General features: G+C 40.2%; 1 protein-coding gene across 1 annotated transcript in view; it reads right to left on the reverse strand.

Moving 5' to 3' along the window:
* Positions 1 to 3,251: 3,251 nt before the first annotated feature.
* LOC115015839 (CUB and sushi domain-containing protein 3-like) overlaps positions 3,252 to 11,366 on the reverse strand; it is a 310,217-nt gene continuing 302,102 nt past the window's right edge. Inside the window, 8 exon segments of the mRNA XM_029443438.1 lie at positions 3,252 to 5,404; positions 6,014 to 6,149; positions 6,725 to 6,812; positions 7,466 to 7,602; positions 8,850 to 9,008; positions 9,466 to 9,525; positions 11,047 to 11,226; positions 11,317 to 11,366. The exon segment at positions 11,317 to 11,366 is cut by the window's right edge and continues 62 nt beyond it. Coding sequence (XP_029299298.1) covers positions 5,245 to 5,404; positions 6,014 to 6,149; positions 6,725 to 6,812; positions 7,466 to 7,602; positions 8,850 to 9,008; positions 9,466 to 9,525; positions 11,047 to 11,226; positions 11,317 to 11,366 — 970 coding nt within the window. The 3' untranslated portion in view covers positions 3,252 to 5,244.

Here is an 11,366-nt window from a genome sequence, read left to right on the forward strand (position 1 = left end):
ATCATTATTAGCTGCAACCAAGGACATGTAGACTGCGCTAAAGATTACTTGAGATATAAGCAAGTCATCAAAGTATCGGTTACAGAAAATGTGAAATATTGCTTTTTCAAATTGATGCTTAAAACCAGTAGCTGGTGGGTTCGGGGTCTCTTCACGTCGCCTATAACAGAAAGTTAGCTGATATATTCAAAGTGCTAACTACTACTGCTAGGGTAACTACTGTGCGTGCTTGAACAAAATGCTCAGGGCTTGTAGGGTAGTGAAGGTCAGCCTGCTCTGTTTGATTCCTGTGGTATTATCAGTTCAATGCAATTGTGTCTATAAACTCACAACAACGTGGATCGAGCATCATTCATTTATTAATGGGTTTGCAGTACGAGTGCTTGAAAACAATGTGGGCTTGCACTTACTGTACTAGCTTTGAAAAAATCTCAAGGTTTGTAATATCTCTTGTAATAACTCTGCATCTTTCTAAATGGAAGAAGTTTAGGGAGTTCATCTCAAGGTGATATATATGTATATATATATATATATATATATATATATATATATATATATATATATTCCATTCATGGCACTAGTGAACTAGTTTTCCAGTCACTACTTCTATATTCCACATGACAAGACTAGTTATAATCTGTAGTGTGTACTGTAGTGTAACTTCCTCATCAATGACAATATGTTCAGGTTTTGTTTAGGATGTTGTCATAAGTCTGTTGAAGTGGTTACAACATATCAGTCATCTGTAAAGAGAAAGATCATCAAGTAAAAACACATCAAAGTAAGACACATTTTTTACAAAAGCAATTAGCCTTTTTTAATCTTACATTGCATTGAAAATGTACATAATAGATTCATACATTTTACAAATAATTTCATCATAAAAATATATTTCTGTACAAAACACTTTTTTATTCTATATTTCATCTATTTTTTTTTTTCAAATGGTGAATATTTCCAATGTCCCCAGGCAGGAACAGCTTTAAGTCTTTCAAATCACATGGGTCTTATTGCGGTCAGTCGGTAGGAAAAGCTTGTGGCAAAATAGACTGAAGCTTAGAAAAAAATGACTTCTGATGAAGGGGGGGGGGGGGGTATTTATGTATGTGTGTGTGTGTGTGTGTTTAAAAGAGCGCTAGTGTGTGTGTAGATGACAGGGAAGGTCCCATGATTTTTGGTAGGCACTGTGTCAGATCCATACCGAAAAAACAACAACAGCAACGACGACGACGACGACGACAACAGCAGCTACAATCAATCCAAACTGTAATAAGAAACAATGTCACCATAGCGATGCAGTGCAGGAAAATCGCAGCAGTGACAAACAAGGAAGCCGCAGCCACCATTGCTTTTAAATGAGTAATGGCTCTAAAAGGAGTTTTCTGTCAGATGGTTGCAGTCGGCCCCTGTGGTCAAGACAGCGGGGCTTCTGAAAGCAAAGGAGATGTTTTTGCTCACCCTGTCTCATTAAAAACAACTGGTATTCATCATGTGTGGGACCCATCTTCCGTTTTAAACCAGGCTCTTCAAAACAAAACAAGTAATTCTTTTTTTGGGTAAAAAGCTGAAAGACAGTGACTCATGCGCATTGATTGATACATGTCTTCCTGTCATGTGGGGACCAATTACTATAGGTAGGGTATATAATATGGTGCATTTTCAGGCCTGTCTCTTACAATGTGACACTACTTTTATGGATGGGTTCACACAAAATCAAACATCTTCCCTTCTCTGAGCAGTGGTCCACTTACGGCACACGAAACCATCGGAAACACTGTCAACATGTGCAACAACAGCCTCCAGCAGCTCACGGGAGCTGAATACAGCAAAGGTTGCCAGCTGTACACAATTTAATAGAGTAGGTGGTAGATCAGATCTGAAAAAATAGCTACCAGCCAAGCAACACTGAGCTGAGATTTAAGGCTATATCTTCATGAAAGAAAAAAGTAAAAGCAAGGAGGAAATATTGACTCTCAATGGCCTCAGTTATGTGTTTGGATTTACTCAATTGTTGACGTGAAATCTTAAGATCTTCTCCTAAAGTCAGTTCATTCTTAAGCTTCAGGGTTTCTGAAATAAATGACATTCAAGGCCTTTTAGTTTTTGAAATGCAATGTACACAAGCAAAAACACTGGGATTAAAATATACTGTGCAACATTTAGGAAGTGCCAAAGGTAGTAAAAACTAAACCTGAAATAATGTGCGGCAATTTATATTTGATGTGGATTTCAGTAAAAGATTCAATTAAAACTTAGCAGAAAAACCCCAAAACAGAATTCATGTGATCTCAGACATTTCAGCATCGGTTCGTGAGAACAAACACATCTTTAACACAGGGAGAAACTTCAGAACCAAGACTCAGTGATTTAAAACCTGGATGTGATGATCATTTAAGATTCCATGTCTTTGAGGTTTTATGAACAACTAAAATAGATCATAATTTTTTAGTAATAGTTCACAAACAAACCTATTAACAACATCCTAAAATGTATGACAGAAAAAATACAAACTTGAACTGACACACATTTCCTACGTGGGTCGAAACATCTTGTACATGGACCGTCATCCACAAACTACATGTTGGGCAGTTCACTAGAAATTATCACTATTATTAGCAATATAATATTTACTGTGTGTCTCTTTCTTTTAACACGGCCTTGTGAGAGACTTCCACCAGAGTCGGAGCTTCTGTTTGGCCGTGTGTAATCAAACAAGTCTCTGGACTCAGAGTTTTAATGTGCGAATGTCTGTGGCGTCGTATCACCAGTTAGGTTAGAAAGCTGAGCTGTCATTGCAGCAGATCATTAAAATGTAGTCACAATGGTGTCGATTATGGAGGACATGTACAATATGTATTTATAGTAGCCAACAGCTCTAGTGAAGGGGCAAAATAAATGGCCAGAACACAAACTTCATCTGTTAATGCTTTAGAAATCTATGACCTGTGATGAATGATTGACGACCCACTTTAAAGAGCGTGATTGTTGCCGGCAAACCTTGCGTCTCAACGATGACCACAACAACACCACTGACACTTGTGATAGCCTCAGTGGGAAAGACAGTGATGTTGAGAGAAACTTCACGTTACACAGGAAATTAAAAGAAACCAATACCATGTTACAAAAGGAACCAAAAGACTGTGTGTGACTTCTGTGAAAAGCACATAGTTGTAATATCTTTTATTCTGATATTTATTTATTTATCTTTCTTTTTTTATACTAAAAACTCTCGGCTATAATCCATCTTTTTCCCCTTCAGGCCCCCCCCCCCCCCCTGTGGTAAATATATAGCACAAAAATATAGGCGATGAATGCTCCCGAATATATATGCAATAGATTTACAGATCAGAAGATTCTGCAGCAATAACAAAGAAAGAAGATAAGCACTCGCAGAGTGCAGAATTACAGTGGAACTGAGTCCACAGTCGTAGGGCTACAACCCTGCTCGTCTTTCTGTGAGCCTGTCTGTCAATGTATGTCTGTGTGTGTCTCCTGTCGATCAGCCTACCTCTGTGTCTGTCCCTCTATAAACCTGTTCATCTGGGTGTGAACCTTAAATCTGTCTGTGGAGTAACGGAGGGTGGTCCGAACTCTATTTGTCTTGAACCTGTCCATCTCCTTGTGTGTCTAACTGTCAGTCTTAATACCATCTGTCTTTCTGTCTCTGCAGATTTGTGTTAGTGTGTGTACCTGTCATCTTTTCTGTCTGTCATTCGTCCTGCCAGTTTCTGTCTAACCTCTCTAGCTGTCCCTGTGTTAGTCCATCTCTCCGTGGGTAGACAGGTAGTGTTCCTGTAAAATGTGCTTTAGTGCCAGAGCTTTCTCTGTTTTTCAAAGTCTTTTTTCTTTGTTCCATCAGAGTCCTCTGTATCAATTTAAATTCACAGGATCAGGAACATCTTTCCTCAAGGCCATATTCTGTCTGATCTGATTCATTATGTAGAGGGAAGGCTGACCTCTCTCAGTAGTTGATTTCAGGTTAGACAGGCTCTGATTGGCTCCGTTAGAATTTTAAGATCTCATCGTTTCTCTCGACTTCCAGTTCAGTTAGGGGTTGTCTCCGTCTCCTCGGCATCCTCTCTTTATCCACTGGATGTGAAGGAGCAGTTTATCCATTAGATGAGTCAGTCTCTTCTCCTCTGTTCTATTAGTGCTAGCTCCCCTTTAGACTCCTTTTAGTTTTGCTTTGCTCTAATCCCAGTTCAGTTAGGATTAAAGCTCCGTCTCCAGGGCTGCCCTTATCCTTTGCTCAGGAGTTAGTCTCTTTTCAAAGCAAAGCAACGTTTGCTACTGTCTGCTAGCATTAGCCGTTTTAGAGTCCGCTTTCATAGAAAAAAGACTGGTAATACCAGCCTCTGGAGGTTGTCCTGTCTGGTTGTTTTAGAAAGAGGCTCTAACTAGTCAGTGTGGTTAACCGATGGTCTGCTGGTGACAGTGTCTCTTACTGTCAGTTATGAACCCAGATATTTAGAAACCGTTTGCTTTGCTTCACAGTGTCTTCTGTGACATCCTCTTCTTGTCACACTTTCCCACCTGTGGATGTTTTTGCTTCCGTGTTCCTCGCAGTGAGGATTTGTTCAGTACAGTTGGGGAGACAACATGGTGCAGTGTAGCTTCATGATTTATAACCATGACCAGAGCACTGATGGCTTGCTCTCCCGTTCACCAGGTCACAGCCTGGTCCATCTCTCCACGGCGCCATGTGAAATACAAAACTCAGCGTTGAGTCATGGTGACATATCATGATAACCGACAAGCAGGTCATGGCTTAATCATTACTACTGGTACCAGAAACAGTGAGCGGGGTGAAATAAGAGGTTGAAGTATAATGGCTGTGTCTGGTTGAGAATCAAATTATAAACTATCCATGAGCAGTCAGTTTAGTTTTCCGTTGGGTTGCATCTTTTTCTTTCATTTGACGCGTCACCCGTGAGTTCACGCGGGCTGTGTCGCATCCGTCGAAGGCAGCAGACATTTTGTGTTCACATTTGTTCAGAATTCATCTGTGGATACAAAAAGCTGTAAATGCAGCCAACGCTGGGTTTTTACTTTCGAGTGTCCAGTTTTCCCCCTGCTTGGGGAGCTTAGGTTTCTGAAGGTCTTTTGTAATCAATGTATAGACCGTGTTGCTGTAGATGTTGAGGTTTGAGTCGAAGCATACGGATTTCCCCTTCCACGGCCACGCACCGATTGTGGTCCCATTAGATATCTGAGTCATTAAGTTCAAGTGAGGATAATCAATCCTCAGACCATGGTGCAGACAGTATTTAGATTCGGATCGAATCTAACAGCCTTCCCCTCCACAGCCTTGGCGTTGGTGTTGTACATGGGGTTCTCGAAGGCAGCCTGGCCGTTGTTGTTCTCATGGACTGAGCAGCCTGTGTACTGTGTTTTTGGTGTGGTTCTGTGGAAAAACAAAGTAAAACAATATATAAATACACCATTAGAGTGATACAATTAGTTCTAATTGCCTATTAATATTAACATAACTGGGTAGCCAGTGGACAATAATGAATGCAGTGCTGGGAGTAGAAGCATTAGTAAACAAACTTTAAGAAGGATTAGAGAGTGTTGTGCTTTTTAGGAAGCCTAGTGAGATTCCAATCAGCCCATCCAAAACTAATTCCTTCAGCAGGCTTTTTCTGGAGATATTAACAGCAGAACAGAAGTCATTTGCATCTGTTAACAATGCGAACACCAGTCAATTGTGCTTAAATCATATCTCTAAAAAAAAATCCAATTTAACAGCTCCTGAACAGAATTGTTTTGCAGCACAGTTTGCAATAGACAATGACTTGACTGCCTCTTAGCATGTCAACAACCACTGAGGCAGCCACTGTTTTCATGAATCAGACAGCTTCTTAAACTGATAACAATGCCTTTCCACATTTTTGTATGACAATAATGAGAAACAAAGGTGAAATAACAATGCAGTGACAGGAACGTCTTATTTTCTACTGCTGACATTGAACAGAAACACACTTAAAAGGGGTACATGTCTTCATGCAGATACCTTTGTTTGTAGAGATAAAAGCCAAAGCCTGTAAATATTAGAGCGAAGAAAGGCACCAGAATAGCGATAGCCACAGAACTGCTGTTGGTACCGAGCTGAGGGGGTGGCGAGTTCTGACTCTCTGACGTATTCAGACCTGAGACATACAAGGAAACACATTGTCAGTGTCTACACACTTAGATTGGATGACAAGATGCATGAGAGTGATTGCTTTAACATGATAAAAAGTGTCATTTGAAATAAAGTAGTCCATGTAATAGCTGCACCTTATATTGTTAGTAGCTGTAATAGTACTGTACAGTATATATGTATTTATTTTGTTTGTACACTTGCAGGATGTTCATGGACTGGAGAAAGGGTCAGATCTTTTTTAATTTGTTCCCCAAAGTATTTGTTTTTTGGACGATCTTTCTGGGATCACTGCAAAGCAGCTCAGATAACAGTAAGGGACTGCTTTCAACTCCATTTGATGAAGATGCTAGTCATCTTTGGATACAGGTTAATGGAGTTTAAGGTTAATAGAGGCCGACTCAGTCTGAGCAATAAGGTCACTGTTGCCGGCAAACAGAAGCTCCCTGATCACTTGCTCCGTTAGTGAGGTTCTTGCAAGGAGTTCATCACAGTTTTTCCAATTACCATTTATAGAGCAAATCGACTTATAAGAAACACATTGATTAGGTGATGCTGTTACTTAACCTAAGAGAGAGTTACCCAGTCTTTGCAGTCCAAACGGTCCGTAGTCTTTTCCCTGAATGAAACCCTGGAATACGTAACTGGAACCATCGGGCTCTGCTGACACCTGGAGAGGAACAGAGGAGATGACCAACAAAGGATGAAAACATGGGACACGTACTGTATAGCAGTGGTTCTTAACCTTTATTTCGACCCCTACAGTGATACACATAAGCTCATGGACTCATTTGATAAGATTTCGCTTCAGGGATCTTCATCTGATTGACAGATTGAGGTTGTGTTAGATATGATGAAGACTAGAATTGTTTACTTGTCAGCTACTGTTGGGGGATAACCGTGAAGGAAGTGAAAGCTATGATCAGAATATGAATCTTACTCACATTGGGCTCACTACTATAGTGAATTAAATAGTAAAAATAAACGATTCCCCATTTTCTGGGTACCCCCCTGGAACTCCCAAAAGGACCCCTGGTTGAGCCCATTGTGTGTTTGTGTCAACATGAAATTGTTTTGGAACATATTTCTCAATTTTCATTAATACACATTTTAAATATTTGATTAACAAATACCATTAACGTTGTTTAAACACCACGGCAGGTAAAGAGCACTCTTACTCTGACATCCCTGAACATGGAGATCAAAATGTACAGCAATGTAGGCAAACATTTTTGATTTTAACTACAATAAGAAACATTTCTCATGTGACATTTAGTTTTAACCCCTCTAAATGAATCTAGCTCTGTATCCTCTGAGACTTACAAATCCGTCCATGGTCCAGGAGTCATCTATGATTTTAGCTGGAGAGATGGCTGAATCTTTGAGCTGGTTTCCCTGGTTGGCGTAGTTCACCTGGTACATCAGCAGTAACAGCCTGGCCTCGGAAGCCTTATACACCCCTGGAGAGGACGGAATAAACTATTGGTGTGCAATATAACAGAGGGAAACACATCAGTACATCAACACTACAATGGCTGGGTAATTACAAGTTGTTAGATCTCTCAGCATACGTTTCTTCTTCCCCTGGTGCAGAGGCAAGATACATGTAACATGTCCAATTGGAAATCGTAAAAAAAAGACAGGAAAAAACAAAAAACTAACATTGATTTGAAAAATCTGGGTAAAAAGTGTGTCGGGTAAAGACGGGTTCAAACATGTACTGTAACTTTCACTTTGGGCATAGCCAGGCTCACTATTTCCTTTTGCCTCCAGTCTTGAGGCTCAACTTGAACTTGTCTTCTCTCCAGCTTTGTACTGAAAGCACTGAACTAACATTGGTGTTGTCTTGTAATTTTACTTGTGGAAAGCAAGTAAATATGTGTCCCAAAAGTGTTGAAGTGCAGTGCTTGGGTAAGGAACATTTGACATCTTGAGATAAATCTTAAAGGAATATTTCACCATTAAAATGACCATTTGTATGTCAATCACTCACTCGCATGTTTCCATTACTGTTAAACCTGTCCTCTTTTCACTTCAATTCATCAAGGACTTATTCAGTTTTCAGATTCTTCCGTTCACCGTGGAGGCATGCGAGAAAACAACGTTTTCTTAAAGAATTTATGGTTAACTAGAGTGAGTAATTGATATACACGTGTTCATTTTAAGGGCGAAGTATTCCTTTAAGAAGAAAAAACATTCACGTTTTATGCAACTGGGCCCTGGCCTTTTGGTGCTTCTGTTGGCGCAGCTTTAACTCTTATTGATCAACAGTAAAGCTGCTCCTTCAAGCCAGAAGATGAATGTTAAAAGTCGGAGAGCTGAGTGGTTTTGTGATATTGTGTTTGTGCTCTCTGCTAACTCCAGGAAGCAATTCTAGCTTCAACAGGATTTGTGTTTTAATAGGGTCTTAACCCCCTGCTGATGCTGTTGTAGGACCCTGGGAGGTCTGAGTGTGAAGAAGTGCATGTGTGAGTTTGGCTTGGTAGCACTTGGAAAGTATTGAAATCCAGACGCCGTTATGAAGCAGAACAAATGATTAAAAGAATGTGTTGAATAGCTGCGTGTTTATTATTTAGTGTGTTGGATAAATGATGTACTGTAGCATTATCAGGACATACAAATAGGACTATGACAGGTCCTGTCACGTTATGGCTCATATACTGTACTGGATAAACAGTATAGATTTAATATCATTAATTAGACATGCCTGATAGGAGTAGTTCCATGTTGCCATTGCTCAGGGAAACGTTGACTCTCCCTGTTGTGGAGTTGAAGCTGGTGATGCTCAGTGTCATAGGCTGCTTCCTCCCACGGTAATTATAGGAACCTTTCCATATGTAGTTAGGAGCAAAGACGTCATCCGGAACTATAGAAGAGAAGAGAATCAAACAGAACAGATTGAACCACATGGGGTGCTGCTTTTAGTTATATAATAATGTACCCAGCAATGTTTCATAAAACAAATACACAGCAAGAAGAAATGCTTCATGCATTGATGATTACAGGAATGCTTACAATGGCGAAAGCAACCCTTAGTGCAGTGAGAAGCAAAGAATTCTAAGCACAACAGAATAGTAGAAATCACAACAGAGCAGATCTAAATAATAGAGAATTGAACAAAACAGCAGCATTTCCTATGTATATTGAGGAAAAATAAATTATTCAGAACTTTGATGGAAAGCCCTAAAGCACAATAAAATTGACACAAACACAAGAGCAGAGCAGGATGTATTAAACTGTAGGAGACAAGACCAAACTAAACCACATACAAGTTAGAAGGGATAAGAAAAGAATAGACGTAGAACGACTGTACGAGAACTGACCGTTCAGTTTGGGGCTGGGAGTTCCTGTTGCTGGTTTTACAGGTTTCTTCTTCTCCCCAGCTACACACACACACACAAGGAAGACAGAAGGTGAAAGATAATGTCCCATTAAAACACATGAGCAGAAGTATTAGAATATATATTAAGAGGTTTTGTTTTGCCTCTTGTTTAAGTTACTGGTCCATCAGCTGATATCTTAAAGCATCATGCAGGAGAGAGCACACTTACTAGTATCAAATCCCCAAATTAGAATGCAGTGTTGGTGGTGCAGTGGTCACTATTAGTCACAGATGCGCATAATGAGCGACAAGTGTGTTGAACAGGGTCCCCTAAAATAAGCCTCTATAATGGATCTGTTGGCAATGCAAATAGAGTTCATGACCGATAATTGTTGTGCATATTGGATCCTTTTAAAAGAGTCCTTAAGACACTTTGGGTTTGACCATTCAGGGCAGCTTCTACCATCACTTCAAGATGCAGCCATTGTTGCCAACAAGTAAAGGAAAGCAAGGGAGAGGGTATTTGTCCTAGAATCTCAAATTGGATCAGAGAGTGCTCCAATTTGAAAGGCTGCCACAGGGCAAAAGGGTGCCGGCCTTGGTGGAATGATTTCAAAGTTGAAGTTTGCATTCTGTCCGAGCACAAAGGTGGGTGCACTACTTCCTCTGTTAACATTTCTGGATGAATAAGACACAAGCTCAAACATTTATAATGTAGGGACAAAAAACACACATTTGCATTGCTGCTCCATCACATTTACATGAAGAGAAGAGAACAGAAGAGCTACTAAAGGGACCTTGTGGTGAGATTGTTTCGTCTAAAACAAGGCACTTTCAAGCCAACGAGGACGACATGTCCTTAAAGAACTCAGAAAACTGGAAATTTAAACATCTACAATTCAATTTGCAGCTGAGCAAACTTCCTCTGCTGGTGAAGATTGTATGATACGATTGAAAGCTCCAGAACAGCTACTAAAAAGACATTATGGTAGAATTGTTATGGGAAGTACTGATGTATTTTAAATTCTCCTTAATGGTGAGTATTTCATGTAACTACATAAGGTCAGGTAAAGGGTAAATGGGTCACAACAATCCCTGCATTAGCTGACATGTTCTTCATAAGAAGACAGTAGTGGACACAACACAACCAACTACTTCTCATAATATGTACAAAAGGCAAAAAGGATTATTAGAGATACTGCTTTTAGAATATTTAAGCTTTTTACTAAAGTGGGATTTGATACATTTTGGTAACTTGATAATCACATAAAATACTTTAACAGTACAATCTGCCATTGTTGCCTAAAGAGATTCATTTAAAACCTAATGAAAGATGAAACACCATGGGATATTGTTTTATCTTTCTGCCTTTTTTTTTTTTTTAAATCTGGGCTGCCAGAGCAGCAACCACCCCACCAGGAAAACTCACCCTACTCCAGATGGCCAGTCTGTCCCAGTTTGCGTGCTGACACAGTGTCCTTGAGCAATACGAATTTGATGTGCACTCAATCCTACCTGTTCACTCTTACTTAATTCTTCAATCAAACGCACTAGAAAGATAAAACATTGTATAACGCTTTACCGCGACATATAGGCATCTTTCCCGTCCAAGTGCCGTCATTCTTGCAGACTCTGTGTTCAGAACCTCCCGCCAGGAAGTAGCCATGCTGACAGCTGTACACCAAGGTGTAGCCAAAACCTGGCAGATCCATCCCCACCACGTCCACATGGAGCGGGCTCTCTGGCTGTTTACAGGCATGGGCTGGAGGGTGGAGAAGAAATGAGTGCGCTGGAGTTAGAGTGTGACAGGTAGAGAATGGATGGGCGATAGGTTGACAAGTATGTTTCCTACGTATGCACTCAGGTTGTGCTCCGCTCCACGTCAGATCAGGCTGGCAGGTT

This window comes from Cottoperca gobio, chromosome 11, assembly GCF_900634415.1.
Source record: "Cottoperca gobio chromosome 11, fCotGob3.1, whole genome shotgun sequence".
NCBI lineage: Eukaryota > Metazoa > Chordata > Actinopteri > Perciformes > Bovichtidae > Cottoperca > Cottoperca gobio.